The sequence below is a fragment of the Pseudorasbora parva genome, chromosome 20 (assembly GCF_024679245.1).
Source record: "Pseudorasbora parva isolate DD20220531a chromosome 20, ASM2467924v1, whole genome shotgun sequence".
Lineage (NCBI taxonomy): Eukaryota > Metazoa > Chordata > Actinopteri > Cypriniformes > Gobionidae > Pseudorasbora > Pseudorasbora parva.
Genome location: NC_090191.1, coordinates 3,704,004 through 3,722,760, shown reverse-complemented (window position 1 = coordinate 3,722,760; position 18,757 = coordinate 3,704,004). Strand labels below are relative to the sequence as shown.

General features: G+C 40.3%; 1 protein-coding gene across 1 annotated transcript in view; it reads right to left on the bottom strand.

Annotated features, from left to right (window-relative positions):
• Positions 1-10,921: 10,921 nt before the first annotated feature.
• The window catches only part of LOC137049974 (uncharacterized), a 79,636-nt gene continuing 71,800 nt past the window's right edge, over positions 10,922-18,757 (bottom strand). The window contains exon 6 of the mRNA XM_067428722.1: positions 10,922-14,311. Within this exon, the coding sequence (XP_067284823.1) occupies positions 13,719-14,311 (593 nt within the window). The 3' untranslated portion in view covers positions 10,922-13,718. The remainder of the gene's footprint in view (positions 14,312-18,757) is intronic.

Genomic DNA, 18,757 nt, shown 5'->3' with positions numbered 1-18,757 from the left:
TCCCTAATGACCTGATTTGTGACGGCCATAAACATTCCTCAGGACTTCAGCAGTAGTGGGTGAAACAAAGAAAGACCAAAACTGATCCATCCAAATCCATTCACAACTATGTTTGGAAACCTTAAGACTGGTGTAAACTACACACATCCATCTCATACTTATTCAGAGAAATAAGTATTCTCAGTGACAGCTATTTGTAATGCAACATCTTCCACAAATTCAGCTGTTAATGAACAAATGAATGAACATATGACAGTTCAATCTTTTTCCATCATGTTTGGTGTCTATGTGTTTAGTATATTGCCAAGGGTATTCTGATGGTGGTTTGGAAAGTGAGAAATGCATTGATAAACTTTAAAGACCCTTTAAAGACTTCTAACTGTGTACAGTATGCAAATGAGTTCCACAGGGGATAGAAGGGTGGGCCACACTGTGTGCCCTCTCTGATGCCAGCAGCCAATAGCAACACTGGAATGGAGAAGCGCCAAATTGCAATCTCCTCCTATTCGGAAAAGGATAAAGGTACCCTTTCAATAGACACACCTTGTTCTGAGTCTGCCTGCCGAGGATTAGACTGTGACAGAGCAACCAGGTTCTGAGTCTCCTCCACGCGAGAGACAAACAGTTCACCAAGTTCTGAGTCTCCATGTGAGAGACAAACAGTTCGCCAAGTTCTGAGTCTCCATGTGAGAGACAAACAGTTCACCAAGTTCTGAGTCTCCATGTGAGAGACAAACAGTTCACCAAGTTCTGAGTCTCCATGTGAGAGACAAACAGTTCACCAAGTTCTGAGTCTCCATGTGAGAGACAAACAGTTCGCCAAGTTCTGAGTCTGTCCGCTGAGGATTAGACTGTGACAGAGGAACCAAGTTCTGAGCCTCTGGTTTAACCAGAGAGACAACGCAAGATCCGAGGATCTGAATCTACAGCTTGTGAGGCAGCAACAGATACGACAACGTTCTGAGCCTCCAGCCTGTGAGGAAAGAGACATTAACCAACACTACGTTCAGAGTTTTAGTCCAGCGAGACGACTACAGCACGTCCAGAGTCTCCATGCTAAAGAGATCAGAGCAGATTGACCAACTTCTGAGTGTCTGGTCCAAAGAGGCAGAAGACACAGAGAGACATTTGCAACAAGGTTAAGCTCAGGAGAGCAAACCTTCACTTCAAGGTTCCTTCCTCTGCGTGTTCCAGGTTAAGGACCTTCTGCACCTACTTCAGGGCCTCATCTGCGTGTTCCAGATTTTAGGACCCTTTGGTGCCCCAGGAGATCAGCATCCCACAGATCTTCGTGTTCAAGGCTGTTGAAACCGACTCCCGCTCCTTTCTTCACTGCACTGTCTCCCAGCAAAACCAGTGGAAGAAGTCATCTCCTTTGGACTGCTTACTCAACCACGTGGAACGTAAATATCACTTATCCAAACCTCTTTCTATAGACCTTGGCATTGTTGATTATTATCAGTATATGATTTTCTAATTTACATTAGAGGTAATATAACTGATGCTAGTTAATAACAAATAATCTGTCGTTTATTTGTTTAATGCATAATAAGGTTCTTCACCTTAATTCCAGAGAAACAACAGTTTATCTTTCCATAAGATAACGTAACTCTTCTATAGCCACACTTAACTTACTCACATGTATTTTATGCATTTTACGCACTTTATTCCTTTATCATTCATTGTATTCATTTAGTAGTTGTGTTAATTGTTCTGTTTATCTTTTGTTAATAAAATCTATTTTATTACAATTGTGTCTTCCTTGTGCTGATAAAGCAGAAAAGGCTCTACAAGTTAGAAATCTCACCAATCTTTCAGATAAATCAGCTGACCAACTCTCCCCCCTTTACATTCATTATAAATGACTGGGCAGCCTCCTGTGCAGAGTGTTCTCATACAGCCAAGGTAAAAGGCCTTGACTAGTGTCCCAAACTAAGAGGGGGGAAGGTGGTCATCTGATGTACTCATAACCACACCTTAAGTGACGTGTGATCCAAAATTCACAACGTCAGCGGTGACGTGAGTACCAATCACTACCTTACTTAATGTCCTTGGGTGGACAAAAGTAAAAATCACTACACTGGTGTGTGGGAAGCACACTGGCGCCGTTGTACTGTGGCTGCCGTCGCATCATCAGAGTGGATGCTGCACACTGGTGGTGGTTGAGGATCGACCCCTGACATGAGTGTGAAGCGCTTTGGGTTTACAGTAGTACATTTGAAAAAGCTATATAAATGCCTCATTCATTCATTCATTCATTCATTCATTCATTCATAATTTACATTAAGTGTTATAAATGATTAAATTGCATTTTTTTTTATTCTTAATTAAAAAAAGATAATAAAATGCTTTCTTGCGTTGTGTTTCTAACACATTGTTTAGGTTTGACTGTAATCATAATATAAAAACTAACACTAACTAACAACTAACACTAAATCAGTATTTCTAACAAAGAAAAATATCTAAAACTTGATAAGAAATAGTCTTTGAGATTGTTTAAATATATATTATAATCCACCGTTAAAAAAAAATTCAGTAAATATGTCCAAAGACAGCTAGGGAATTCACAAGCCTCTCCATAGAGAGCTGTACATGTACGGTAATACACCTCTAGTGGATTACACCCATAATTTCTTAAATAATTCCAAAAGAGGGCGCTAATCTGTCTTCAAATAATTTTGCACAGAGACAGATCTTCTCATTCGAATCTCCTTGCTACACAGGGGTGATGACGGTGAAAATGACTGCTCATATTCGGACGTACAGCAACACTCGCATGCGTTTTACAAAGTTTTGCCCACGTTTTTCTTTTATTATCGCTGTTGTTGTAGTGTATACCTGAGGAGTCAGCACGTGTATCCATCGACAGAAACATACATACAGCATTATTTTCAAGTTACAACCCATATTAAAGATGCGTCATAAGTTATAAGAAATATGTTTGTTTGTTTTTTACTATTAAGTTATAATTAGCCTGGCTCTGCCCTCCTACGTACTTCTGCTCAATTTTCATTTTCCTTCAGTACTACGTCTGGGACTGCTGTGTAGTCTTAGGTTTTCTCCGAACAAATTTAATTTTTGGAGATTTATGTATTTATATACAACAACTTAGACTTCCTGTGTTCTACCAGCGGTCACAATTGTGACCAGAGATAAAACTCATTTTTTCATGGACTTTTCAAATATTTTTTTTTACATTATTGACATTGATTGTTTAATATACTTACAAATACAACTCAAACTCATATATATCATCTCTGGGAAAAATTTGGGATTAAATGGGTTAATGTTTTGAACTGAATGAAAACCTTGATATAACGTAAGCTTGTTGTCTATATTACCTAATTATACGTTTGTTCAGAAATGTTGACAACTTGATGAATAAAATAAATTATGCATTTTGTTAAAATAGTCAGTTAAATACATTTAATTATATTTGAATATCGATTTGTATGAGCCCAAATATTCAAATACAATATTTTGGAAAAATGTCCATCCCTACCAATAGATTCATACAAGATTATATGTTGATACTGATCTGTAGTCAAATTGTCAAATTATTTATAATAATAATTAGCCTGTAGGGATGTCACGGTACCAAAATTCCAGTAGTCGGTACCAATACCATAAAACGTTTTATGGTACTCTGCCAATTTTGGTACCACAGCTAAATGTTTTTATTTTATTAAACAATATTTTATTTATTTAATTAAATTCAGTGAGTTTATTATTTATGATGATTATCATTATAAGTAAATAATACATAAACATTTAAAGGCTGTATGCTGTTTAAAAGTAAACATTGTTTATAAAAAATAGATTAAGTGAAAAATAAGCAAAAATCTAGGCATAATTATTAATATTAGAGACGTATTATTACATAGAGCTAAATCTACTGTACAACAGTAACTTAATAGATTCTGTCAATTTCTTCATGTTAAACGTGTCTTAAAAATGTATTTGTTTTTGCAAAACACCCTGACATCAAAAATCAACCAGCAAGAAGCTGAGAGGGCACTCTCAAAATGGTTTACTGGAGCGAGAGACCGAGGAGGACAGAGGGCGTCAAGAATGCTCCAAAACAAGGCTACAAATGAAGGTGTACGAAGTGTTAAACGTTGCTTGTTCTAAAAAGCTTGTACAACTTGTAGCTTTTGTTTTATTTGTGACGAAGAAATGTAATGATTTTGTTCAATAAAACTGGAATTTGAAACTATTTAATTCTCACTGTGTTCTTTACTGCTTTCTGCCATGGTAATTGTTTGCTATTTTATGTGTGGTTTTCTTATTCAGATTTGCTATTTGTTATTTTCAGATTTTTCATTCTAATATGGAAGATTTATGGAATACAAAAATAAAAGGCATTTGGGACTTTCTCTCACAATCTCACAATTCAACATTTTTCTTTTGTGATTGTGAATTGTGGGACAAGAAGTTGTAATTACCTTTTTATTTTTTATTCTGTTATGGAAACAAGCTTCTATTGCCTATAAATGACTTAAGGAAGGCATTTATCTTATTTTAAATTGTTCAAAGCCCTTTATTCTGGTATAACAGATTACAATCCAACTGTGCTCTAATGCTTTAAAATGAATGCTCTTTTGTGTGGTATTACCACTCATTTAGATGTAATCCAGATTACTAGACCTCTAGTTGGGCCCCACCTAAAACAATGTGAAATTCTGCATAACACCTATGTGAGTAAATTGCCAGGGCCAATATGGAACCCGTGGACAAACCTACTTAAAGCCTATATTTCAGCCCATATAGTAACCTTGTAGTACTCACAAATAACTTAAAACTGGACAGAGATGACCTTGTACATGTTGTCCACTTGGGTCCCATCTATTCACAAGAGCTATCCTATATGAAATCTATGTGGGCAGTTGACATGGGGCCATTATGGAACCCGTGGACAATCCCATACAGAGCCCATTTTTCAGCCCATTTCAAACCCACATGGGCCCCACATACAAATGTTGTCAGGGTTAAAGCTGGGACCAAGACGGGTCTTGTGCATGTTGACCACTTGAGTCCCACCTGGAGGCGAGTGCAATCCAACATAAAATCTATGTGGGCAGTTGACATGGGGCCATTATGGAACCCGCGGACAATCCTATATGGGGCCCATTTTTCAGCCCATTTCAAACCCATATGGGCCCCACATACAAATGTTGGCTGGGTCTTGTTAAAAGCATCGGGGTCCAGCCTGGCCACCTCTTGATATGAATGAATGAAACTTGTTTCATGTTTGTGGGAGATGGAACACACACACACACACACACACACACACACACACACACACACACACACACACACACACACACACACACACACACACACACACACACACACACACACACACACACACATACACACACACACACACACACACACACACACACACACACACACACGTTGGTCTGTGTGGTTTACAGGGACTCTCCATAGGCGTAATGGTTTTTATACTGTACAAACCGTATTTTCTATCCCCTTACACTGCCCCCTGCCCCTAAACCTACCCATCACACACACACACACTGCCTCTAAACCTACCCATCACAGGAAACATTCTGCATTTTTACTTTCTCAAAAAAACATAATTTAGTATGTTTTTAAGGCCATTTGAATTATGAGGACATTTGATATGTCCTCATAAACCACATTTATAGTGTAATACTAGTGTAATACCCATGTAGTTATACAAATTTGTGTCCTCATAAACCACATAAACAGGCTCACACACACAGGCTACATGTTTTGTTTTTTGCCATGTTGGTACTGTTTGGAGCAGGTCTTAATTCTTTACCTACTCTGAGTTCAGTTGTAAATTAGCTTACAGTTTGTCCTGCAAAAGCGGCCAGGTCTAAATTGAGCATAAATGCAAGCACAGGTGCGTATGTATATCATACACATACAGATGAACACACAAATGGGCTACACTCTCGACACCTGGGTTTGTTAATATTATGGATCACGTTTTTGTTGCCAAATTGATTTCGGACAGTTTTTGAATAACTGAAAAGTATGCATGTCTATCTGTTTGACTTTTATTGATCACTGAGATAGCGTTGATTGGAATGAAGTTGGTTCAATATAAAATTAAATAAATTAAAAGTAGCTTAGATGTAGTAAACTACTTTTGCCAAGTTGCTGTAGCTTAGCTTGCTACATTTCCCCGGGGGGTAGCTTCAGTTTAGTGAAGCTTAACTGCTCACTACATTTTCCCAGTAGCTTGCCTATGGCGTTTAAATGAAGTCAAAAGTCGCGCGCACGAAAACCACGAGCACGCGAATAAACCCAAGCGCGCAAAACAGACCCACGAGAGGAAAATAGCAACGCGAGAGCGCATCTGTGCACCCGCGAGAGCGCATCTGTGCAGCCGCGAGCGCATTTGTACACCGCGAGGGCGCATTTGTACACCGCGAGCGCGCATTTGTACACCGCGAGCGCGCGAAACAGTATTTAGGGGCGGAAATGAATACAAGCGCAAGCCCCTGCTGCCTAGCGCGCACAACTGCAAATGAGCGCTCGCGTGACTACTCAACACTCGCTCGCTCCTCGAGTTGACTTTTGACACTTTGAGGGCGGGGCAATGACTTTTGTCTTCCCACCTGTGATTGGTCATTTGTTTAATCAGTTTTACTCTTGTTTAAACATGTAGCAGGACTAGGACAAGGCACGTTTTAAGGAACCGTTATGTCGGACCCTGAGCAGGTAATTTAATTTTGAAGTCTTTGTGTTTCGAGTGCAATATATTCAATATATGAAATTGTATTGTACAATTTCAAAGGTATTTTGTTTACAATCATCTTGAATAGTTTGTATAGGACCTTAACACCAAAAAAGATAAGCTAATTTAAGATAAAGCTGACTAACCCATAAATGTAGGATGTTAAAGGTTAGTTTTGACCTACATTGACAATATACAGTAAATAAATCATCGCTGAGTAGCATTTCTAGCTACTTAAAGCTAGTATGCTAATGTACTAAACAAAGCAGCGTAAATGCAATCTTTGTGATTTATTTATCTGACACATGGTGCTGGGTGTTCCGCTTGTGCCCGTATAAGGTCAAAGAGCTCTTGCAAAGCCTGGGTGATACCACCCATTGGGCCACTGAATCTGCATTAACGACAACAGCTGGGGCAACAGCCTTAGTCCTAATGGGTTGTTACCATAGCTATCAAAATCCAGTGTTTTGTATTTTGCGTACGTGAGTTTTTGTTGTACATGTCTATAAAAAAAATAAATAAATAAAAATTCTGTGCTAATTAATTGAGATTTCTTACAGCTCTTACAGGTTGTTGGCCTTGTCTGTTTCGTTGCTTCTATTACTCTCCCCTTTTTTGTAAGTCGCTTTGGATAAAAGCGACTGCTAAATGATTAAATGTAAATGTAAATGATAGCAGGGGGAACTTGTATGTGACTGGACAGGGCCTCCAGAATATACAGCTCCTGACGACACAGAAACTCCAGATAATCTAAATCCAGTGGTATTGTGCTGAAGGCCTGTTGCAACTTGTGTAAAAGATTTGCCAAAAAGTGGTGTCTTAGCTATTGACAGAACAAAGAATAATTAATGAGATGTTAAGATACCATGTCACTTTTGTGATAAACACACTTCAAAAGTTGAAAGGGTTACATTATCTCTACTCATCCTTTAAATCGAGGAAAGTATTAAAAAAAAATAGATAATGAGCATCAAAGTTTGATTTTACTTACTAATTTCCCTATTTCAAACATGGTCTTAGTAGTACATCTATCAAAATAATTTTCTTAATTGTTTGCATATAGGATGACAGAAAACATCAAAACGTCACTTTTTTTTGTTTTACACTTTTTACAGGGTCACATAGACCATCAGCAGAAAAACGCTTTCAGTGATGTAACCCTTAAGTTTCACTGATGCCGTTTGTAATGTGTTCTAATCATTTTATAAACGGCATTATGATAATAGCAATAGGGGTCGGTGCTGTGGTTTGAATAAATTACAAAGATTGCATTTACGCTGCTTTGTTTAGTACATTAGCATACTAGCTTTGTTAAGTAGCTAGAAATGCTACTCGGCGATGATTTATTTACTGTATGTTGTCAATGTAGGTCAAAACTAACCTTTAACATCCTACATTTATGGGTTAGTCAGCTTTATCTTAAATTAGCTTATCTTTTTTGGTGTTAAGGTCCTATACAAACTATTCAAGATGATTGTAAACAAAATACCTTCGAAATTGTACAATACAATTTCATATATTGAATATATTGCACTCGAAACACAAAGACTTAAAAATTAAATTACCTACTCAGGGTCCGACATAATGGTTCCTTAAAACGTGCCTTGTCCTAGTCCTGCTACATGTTTAAACAAGAGTAAAACTGATTAAACAAATGACCAATCACAGGTGGGAAGACAAAAGTCATTGCCCCGCCCTCAAAGTGTCAAAAGTCAACTCGAGGAGCGAGCGAGTGTTGAGTAGTCACGCGAGCGCTCATTTGCAGTTGTGCGAGCTAGGCAGCAGGGGCTTGCGCTAGTATTCATTTCCGCCCCTAAATACTGTTTCGCGCGCTCGCGGTGTACAAATGCGCGCTCGCGGTGTACAAATGCGCTCGCGGCTGCACAGATGCGCTCTCGCGGGTGCACTGATGCGCTCTCGCGTTGCTATTTTCCTCTCGTGGGTCTGTTTTGCGCGCTTGGGTTTATTCGCGTGCTCGTGGTTTTCGTGCGCGCGACTTTTGACTTCATTTAAACGCCATAGAGGGGGAACAAAGCAAGAGGCGGGAGGCGCGCGAGGCTCCGCGAGCACAACACAGAGAAGGCAAACAAGCAAAGTGGAAGTGGCGGAATCAGAATTAAATATAAACAATATATCGATATATACGATATGTCCAAATCCATATCGAGCTGAAAAAATATCTCGATATATTTTAAATATCGAGATATCGCCCACCCCTAGTCTCAACAATGCCACAATGGGTAAATGTTCTGCCTTGTGGAATGCATCAGGTAGACCAAAGAGTGCAGAGAAGCTCTCTGAGGTGTTAAATGTCAGGTTGATCACACCTTGTCCAACACGATGGAACTCTCTCTACGACAGTCTTAACCAGCTAAACACTCAAAGAGAAAAACTTGGAGATATCATGGTGAAATTGAGCCTACCTTCGTTCAGGGATGCTGAACTGGATTACCTGGAGGAGTACACCAAAATCTTGAAGCCCATTGCAGTCCCCAGATAGGAGACAAACAGTGAATCAGCGTTGAATCAATGTTAATGCATCAACTAAAATATCATTGAATCAATGTTGAGATTGTTGATTTTTCATCAGGTTTGCACCCTGAAATAATGTTATTTCAACGATGAAAAATAGATCAAGATGGGCTTAAAATCAATAGTTTAACAACTAAAATTAAACCACTTATTTAAGTGAATCAATGTTGAATCAATGTTAATGCATCAATCAAAATATCATTGAATCAATATTGAAATATAACATTGATTTTTCATCAGGTTTGCACCCTGAAATAATGTTATTTCAACAATGAAAAATAGATCAATCTTGCTTTATGTACAGCAGGATTCTATGCCAGTTAATTTATCTCTTTATTTTATTCATTTTAATCAGAGACCATGTGTGGCTGCAGTCGATATGATTTTGCATCAAAAAGTCACTCAAAGTAAACAACATCCTTCAGTTTACATGCAAATGTATTTATTTATGCCCCCACAGTTACAACAGGAAATCTCACATTGACTTAAAACAATTACATCTGAATTTATAACACAAATGAGAAGAGCCTGGAAAAACATGACAACGTGCATCTGCAAAATGGAAGTAAATACAAATGTAAACTTGCCAATAAATACAGAAATGACACAGTACTACTGAAAGAAAGAAGGTAGAAGAAAGAATAATCCTCCAAACTCAGGGGTTTCCACCATGAGCAATGCCCCGAAGCCTTTCAGGTTGTAATGGAGCCAGTTCTGCACCGTCCCAGCAAAGATAAACTCTGATGCCTCTTTTTATCAGCATTCACGGCATCTAAAACAACAAGAAGTTAGTAAATAATTGGAAATGTGATTAATTATACATTACAAATATAGCCTACTACAAAATGAAGTGAAACTTGAAATTTTATCAAAATCTTGATATCCCAGTTAAAACGGTAACATTAAATTCAGGACTATTTAATGCATTTTAGTATAGACTTTAAAGGACCAGCAGACACACAATTAATGAAAGAGCAAAGTGACTATATCCAGTGTTTTATCTAATAATATTATTGTATTTAATAGAAAATAAATAAAGTGTGAAAATGAAACAAGTAAATGAATGACCAAATAGCTAAATTAAGAAAATAAAAGAGGAGCTGTATAGGCTACATGGTGGTTTGGAAGAGATTTTTTTTCCATTTACAACACGAACTGAAGGCACAACTGTTTACTAAATTTCTGTAGTTTGATATAGCTGCCTACAGAACTTAAAGATCTCACTCTTTTCTTTTTTCTTGCTGCATTAAAGATTAAACTGTAATGATGTAATTGTGATCTGCTCTCGTGATGACGGCTGAAGCAGACCTGAACTGATTGTATTTCCCCTCACCGCTAACAGGTCAATCAGTTCTAGTTCTGCTTCCGCTGTGAGATACTCTCACGAGTGGCGAACACAATTACTAACAAGCCAGAAATTCATCTAACCTTCCGATCGCCTCTCGTTTATACACTGGACGAATATAGGATGATTCAAAATGATTCATCTGTGTGTGCAACGAGTAAGATACGTTTGTGGATCCGCGCCGCATTCATTGACTTGTGAGTCGATCATATGGCCTCAAAATCCAAATGAATCAAATAGGATCGACTCACAAGTCAATAGGTGTGTTCGACATCGGCTGCGGCTGGATGGATGCGATCGGCAGGAGTAGCCGAGTGCAGGCGGGGAGGAGCTGCAAACGGAGACGTGAAGTCGGACACTTTCTGCTTCCCGTGGTGACGCTTGCGCTGCGTTTGCAAACTTTATCACAGCTGAAGTTAAATAAATGCAATATTTCTCAAATACACAGATGTTTCAAATGATATTTGCATCCAATACTTTATGTACTGTTTAATAAAGCGTCTATTTGGACAAGATTAATGTTCAACATATAAACCTACACTATCAATGAAGTGTTGTCAACGGTTTTAATCAGTTTTAGTTTGATAAACATGATGATATAACATCGCGGCTACATGAAAAGAGGTTTTACTGTTATAAATAAATGATTTGTGAGCATTAGCGTAACGTAAGGTACTTTGTTGACATACGTCACAGTCACGTGATGTCGGCGCTGTCTCAAGTCCGACAAAATTTCTAACCGGCATGCACTGCTTCAAGTCAGCCGCCGATCGGTCTCCGCATCGCTAGGTGAAGTCGAACAAGCCTATTGAATGCATGCGCAGCACCGTAGATGAACACCTCACAACAAACGACACACGACAAAAAAAAAGAAAAAAAAAGAGTTGCACGAGTCAGAATTCGGACGCAATTCACAGTGTATATGCCAATCTTAAGAAAAAAAAAATGAATACAAATATGATATGGTTTGGTGAAAAACAAACTGAAACTCAATGTATTAAGATTATCCTGGCCGTTGGTTGTGTAACTTACGAGGGCGCTCATGTGACTATTATTAACATTGCAGTTCACTCTAACTCGCTCAGGAGAAGCACACAAGTTGTAAAACATAAAGATGAATAAAAATACTAAATTAAAATTGAGATGAATTGTATAAATATATTTTTGTAGGCCACTTACCTCTAAAAAACATGGTCGTTGTCCTGTGTCTCTTTTTCGCGATTGAAGTCTGTTCAGCTGCGCTTGCTTTGGTTGATTGGTGGATGTCTTGAAGGTGCATTACCGCCACCTGCTGGATTGGATTGTGGCGCATTCGAAACGCAGGGACACATATTCTAAATTCTTTATTAACTTGTACATTCATGTACTAGCATGTACATTCTACATGATTTAAATAATAATAATAGGCTACATTTTTATTTATTTAAAACTGATAGACTAAATTTATGGTAGAAGTTCTTTGTTTTTATTTGTTTTTTGCATTTTTTATTATAATAACATGAAACACAGAATGACAACATTACATGCCAGTAAGCAGGAAAATAATATACCTTTTAAAAAGATTCATAGTTTTTACAGCTTTCTTATTGGAAGAGTCAGAAATCAAACACACATACAATTTTAACTCTTCCAGAAAAATTTAAAGAAAGGCTTACAATTACAAAATTTACATTTATGTATTCTTTGTTAATCCACATACTCGTTGGTGTACTCATCGTATCCTTTGAGGATAATAAATATGCTCACATTCACACAAATGTAGCCAATTGATTTGGATTAGCTTTAACACGTTGAATAATGTGACAGATAGATTGACCGTAAGCCTCACCGGTGGAGAATTAAGCTGACCAAACATCAGCATTGATTCAATGTTTGTCTTTTCAACACTGAAAAGTATGGAATTATCAACATTGATCCAATATTACTTAGCATTGAAATGTCAACCTCAACCAAAATGATGATTCTGATGGAATTTCAACATCAGATGTCACCATGCTATCTGGGTAGATAGATAGATAGATGATGCTGATATCAGGAGCTCATATTTTTGCTGCCAGCTGCCATCGTAACTCTCTCTCTCTCTCTCTCTCTCTCTCTCTCTCTCTCTCTCTCTCTCTCTCTCACACACACACACACACACACACACACACACACGTTTGTGATGAAGAGAAAGTAAGAGCCTCTATATCATCTCGGAAGGCGTTTCTCAATGTCAAGGAAGGATCCTCGGAAGCCAGAATTCTAAGGATGCCACGTCATCGACATCCGACGAAGGACTGTTCCAATGTCGAGGATCCTCGGAATTCAACCAAGGACTGAGTCCTTCGTTCGAAAAATATGTCATATACAGGAAAGGATGCATATGAGTAGCCTTCGCGCACTTCGCGTTCTCAAATCACCCACAATCCTATGCGCGCAGCTTTGCTATCAGACGTTCCCGGAGTCGGACTCGGAGCGTGAATGGGGCAACTATGCTTGTAGCGGGGTTTGTAGATGGGAAGGAAGGAGGCGGGAACCGGCAAATGTTCAACAACTTTATAATAGCACCCTCACGGGCGACTGCCAGCACACACATAATAAAACATAAACAAACCATAACATAAAGTCCAGGCCTAGTCCTCTCTCGTCTTCCATGCTCCTCCACTTATACTCCCGTCACTGCCGTGAGCCGAGACCGGTGTGGCGGCGATCAGCTGCCGCTCATTATCACTCCACGGTCCCTCACCTCGCTGCTTGCCACAATGCTTTTATTTACGTTACCAAACATTTGTTATAACCGTAGTAAATATAAGTAAAGTGTAACGTTTAAATGCCGGTATAACTACTGTATTGATATATATTTTAAAAAAAAATAACGTTACACATAACATCTTTGATGGCCAACGGACCTTTTCACTGACGTAATGACGCAATGACGTGCACTTGCTAGCCTGTTCCATTTACGTGTTCTCCGAATGTTAAAGAGGAGCCTCGCCTAGCCTCTGAAGGAAGTGACTTAGAAGGATCAGTCCTTCCAAGGAAGCATCCTTGACATTGAGAAACACCTACTGGTTTATCATGAGCTCAAAGCATTATGGGTAGAATCTCTCATCAGTCTGTCCTGACTCCTCAACACAGTTTCACTGATGATCCCAAATAAACCCTAAACCCAGGATAGAGTGTGTGTGTGAATGTGGTCTGGACTGAGTGGATGAGGCTCGTTGTGTCTCCAGAGACGCTGTAGAAGGACAGAGTTCCTGCTCTGGGATCCACATACACTCCTACTCTATAGATATCACCATACTCTCCTCCATTGGGATCTACTCTACGGGTGATGGGCTCTACAGGGAGTCTAGTGAGTGTGTTATTGTGTCTGAATGTGTAACCGGAGGAGGAAGAGCAGATCAAACTCCAGGACTGATCATTAGATCCAAACTGACACTCTCTACCCTGTCCCTTCCTGCTGATGCTCTTATATGACACTGATATAAACACACCACCACTCCACTCAATCTCCCAGTAGCAGCGTCCACACACACTCTCTCCACACACACTCTCTCCACACACACTCTCTCCACACAACACCTGAGGATAATTATCAAATCTGTCTGGATGATCAGGATACGGCTGCTCTGTGCCAGTGAATGTAATTTCTGTGTTCCCCTCAGACAGATGGAGGTGTTCATTCGCTGTGTTCAGATCCAGAGTGAATTTCTGATAATCTGATGAAGAGAAAACATCACAGTCAGGAATTATGAATCTCATCTGATAATGAACACTGGAAAACATTAACATTATTCTTACAGAAACTCTCTTGAGTTGAGATCTGACAGTTTCCCCAAACTCATCTCCAGCAGCAGATCTGAGCCTGATTTATGATTCTTATACTGTCTATAAATCTCATCTCATCTGTAGCTCAGCGCTCGACTCTCAGGTCTGAGCCTGATTTATGATTCTTATCCTGTCTATTAATCTCATCTCATCTGTAGCTCAGCGCTCGACTCTCAGGTCTGTTGCCTGATTTATGATTCTTACCCTGTCTATAAATAATAATAATAATAACTTTAATTTATATAGCGCCTTTCACAAAACCCAAGGACGCTTAACAAACAGCAAGGGAAGGGAAGGGGGGAGGGAGAGAAAACCAAGCAGTTATGGACCATAGGCCTCAGTGAAGAGATGTGTTTTAAGTTGTTTTTTAAAGGTTGCTAGAGATGATGCAGAGCGGATGAAATGAGGAAGCTTGTTCCAGAGTGAAGGAGCACCAACACAGAAGGCTCTATCACCAAACGTCCGTAGCCTGGACTTTGGGACAGCAAGCAGGTCCTTGTCTGAGGACCGCAGGGACCGGGCTTGGTTGTAAGGATGGAGTAGATCAGTCAGATACTGTGGTGCAAGTCCATTTAGAGATTTGTACGTCAGGAGGAGAAATTTATATTTGATCCTTGATTTAACAGGCAGCCAATGAAGCTTTTTGAGGATTGGAGTAATATGAGATCCAAGTTTTGTGTGAGTAAGCATCCTAGCTGCAGAGTTCTGTACATACTGGAGTCTGTCAGTAGCTTTGCTAGGCAGACCAAACAGGATACCATTACAGTAATCAAGTCGGGACGTGATGAAAGAGTGGATTAGGGCCTTGGCTACAGAGTCAGAGAGGCAGTGCCGGAGTCTAGTGATGTTCTTGAGATGGTAAAATGCTGTTTTAGTAGTGTGCTTAATGTGTTGCTGGAAAGACAGAGTGGAATCCATGATGACACCTAGGTTGCGTACTTGAGGAGATGCTGATATTGAACAGCCATCCACATCGAGTCTGAAGTCATCAACTTTCTTAAGAAGTGACTGTGGAGCAAACACTAAGAGTTCTGTTTTGTCTTTATTTAGTTTAAGGAGGTTACTGTCCAGCCAGAGTTTTATGTCCCTCAGGCAGTTGATGAGTGGCAGTGGTGGAAGAGGAGTGGAAGGCTTAGTACTGATGTAGAGCTGGGTATCATCAGCATAGCAGTGAAAATGTAGACCATGTTTACGGATGATCATCCCAAGAGGCAACAAATAGATATTAAACAGTAGCGGGCCAAGTACCGATCCTTGAGGCACACCATGTAAGACCGGCGCCAGTCCAGAGCAAATGTCCTTAAGGGTGATGTATTGTTGCCTGTTGGTAAGATAGGATTTAAACCAGGAGAACACAGTGCCAGTGAGGCCAATGAGAGTTGAGAGGCGATTGAGAAGAATGACGTGCGAAACCGTATCAAAGGCAGCAGAGAGGTCAAGAAGTATTAAGATGCTGACATGCCCAGAGTCAGCTGCCATGAGAAGATCATTTGTGATTTTGATTAAGGCAGTCTCAGTACTGTGCTGTGTCCTGAAACCAGATTGGAATGGTTCATGGAGGTTGTGCTGTAGCATGTGATGTGTGAGTTGGGAAGCCACAGCCCTTTCCAATACCTTGGCGATGAATGGTAAGTTGGAGATAGGGCGGTAGTGACTTGGATCTTCATGGTTCAAACCAGGCTTTTTCATTGTAGGGATTACCGCAGCAGTTTTAAAGCTGTTGGGGACCACCCCAGAAGACAATGAGGTGTTGATGATGTTGACAAGGGTGGGAGCCAGAGTTGAAAGGCAAGCCTTAACCAGTACTGTTGGCATTGGATCCTGTTTGCAGGTCGTAGCCTTTGCCTTTGATACTAGCTCCAGAACCTGTGATGTGTTGATCATGGTGAAACAGGAAAAGGAGTCCTCCGGTGTGAAGACAGTTGTGAAGTTTGTGTCAGGCAGCGGGAGGGATGTTGAATGAGTGGTGCTGGACTGCTGTAGCTGCTGGTGAATAGAATCCACCTTTTCCCGGAAGTAATCCTGAAAACTGGAGCATAATCCACGAATGTCAGATGGCAAAGGGTTGTCAAGTGGGCGGAGCAGACGATTGATAGTGGAAAAGAGCTGTTTAGGATGATGCTGTAGGTTGCCAATGTATGTAGAGTAATAGTCATTTTTGGCCTTGGACAGAGCATCTTTGTAGCTCCTAACATGGTCATTATAGGCTTCCCGGTGGACAATAAGACCAGTTTTTTTGTAATACCTCTCCAACCTCCGTCCTGTGGCCTTCATGAGGCGGAGTTCAGCAGTAAACCATGGAGCAGGACAGGTGAAGGATACAGATCGAGTAATGAGGGGAGCAACGGAGTCCAGACTACGTGACAAGGCCAGGTTATAGTCATTAACCAAGTCATCGACAGTACAGTTTGGAGAAAAGCTGATCAAATGGCCTTCAAGAGTGTTTGACAAGCTTTCTATGGATACTTTTTTAAGGTTTCGATATACAATGGACCTTTTCTTCTTACACTTCCTGTGTGTGTTGTACACAGTTAGAGAGAACATGACTGCAAGGTGATCAGAAACGACCAGGTCAATAGTTTGTAGATGGGTTGGGGTAATGCCCAAGGAGCACACCAGGTCCAGTGTATGACCTTTAGCATGTGTGGGGCCGCTGACATTTTGTGTAAAATTAAAGCAGTCCAATAATGACAAGAAATCTGTAGCGTGAACATTACTGGAGTCAACATGGATGTTAAAGTCACCAAGTAGGATGGTAGCTGGAGATGTTGGGCAGATCAAAGCAAGAAGGTCAGAGAGCTCAGGCAGGAAGCTAGCAGAAACCTTAGGCGGGCGATAAATAAGGACCACTTGTAGCTGCAGAGGCCCAGACAGAGCAAAGTGAATGCATTCAAATGAAATCGTATGTACTGGAAATTCTTTTATTTTGAAATCAGCATTATGGATGACAGCCAGCCCTCCGCCACGTCCAGAACTACGAGACCTATGAATGTATCTATAGCCTTGGGGGGTAGCTTGGTTAAGTGCAAGGAAATCCATTTGGTTCTGCCAGGTCTCAGTTAGACACAGAAAATCCAGTTTCCTGTCAGTAATAATGTCATGAATAAGTGGGGCTTTATTATTTAGTGAGCGAGTGTTCTGGAGCATAAATGAAACAGACTTCAGAACAGGAATGTTGAAATGAGTGATAACGTCATCAACAGCCCGTTCTATGGGCCGTAGGTTGAAAAGGTGTGGGTGCGTCTCGCTCTGATGACGTCGTCGCTGAGTAGTGAGAGACCGAAGAACAGGAATAGCCTGGGATGTCTCCATGTAAACAAACTTGTGTCGAGCAGCCCTGTGCACATAGCGAGGGCGGCGTAAAAGATGAAGAGATTTAATCGCCTCAAAGCTAGCGACACTCGGTACGATGTGAGCATTGAGGTTCTTGAGTTCCACAGCACAGTATCTGAGGAAAGCCATGATGCCCACGGAGACCGCTAGCTAGCCGCTAGCGTTAGTTTACAAGCCACAGACCATCCAACAGAAAAAACACGTCCGATCCTCAACAGAGAACGAGATCTCATCTCAAATCTCATCTCATCTGTAGCTCAGCGCTCGACTCTCAGGTCTGAGCCTGATTTATGATTCTTATCCTGTCTATAAATCTCATCTCATCTGTAGCTCAGCGCTCGACTCTCAGGTCTGAGCCTGATTTATGATTCTTATCCTGTCTATAAATCTCATCTCATCTGTAGCTCAGCGCTCGACTCTCAGGTCTGAGCCTGATTTATGATTCTTATCCTGTCTATAAATCTCATCTCATCTGCAGCTCAGCGCTCGACTCTCAGGTCTAAGCCTGATTTATGATTCTTATCCTGTCTATAAATCTCATCTCATCTGTAGCTCAGCACTCGACTCTCAGGTCTGAGCCTGATTTATGATTCTTATCCTGTCTATTAATCTCATCTCATCTGTAGCTCAGCACTCGACTCTCAGGTCTGTTGCCTGATTTATGATTCTTACCCTGTCTATAAATCTCATCTCATCTGTAGCTCAGCGCTCGACTCTCAGGTCTGAGCCTGATTTATGATTCTTATCCTGTCTATAAATCGCATCTCATCTGTAGCTCAGCGCTCGACTCTCAGGTCTGAGCCTGATTTATGATTCTTATCCTGTCTATAAATCTCATCTCATCTGCAGCTCAGCGCTCGACTCTCAGGTCTAAGCCTGATTTATGATTCTTATCCTGTCTATAAATATCATCTCATCTGTAGCTCAGCGCTTGACTCTCAGGTCTGAGCCTGATTTATGATTCTTATCCTGTCTATAAATCTCATCTCATCTGCAGCTCAGCG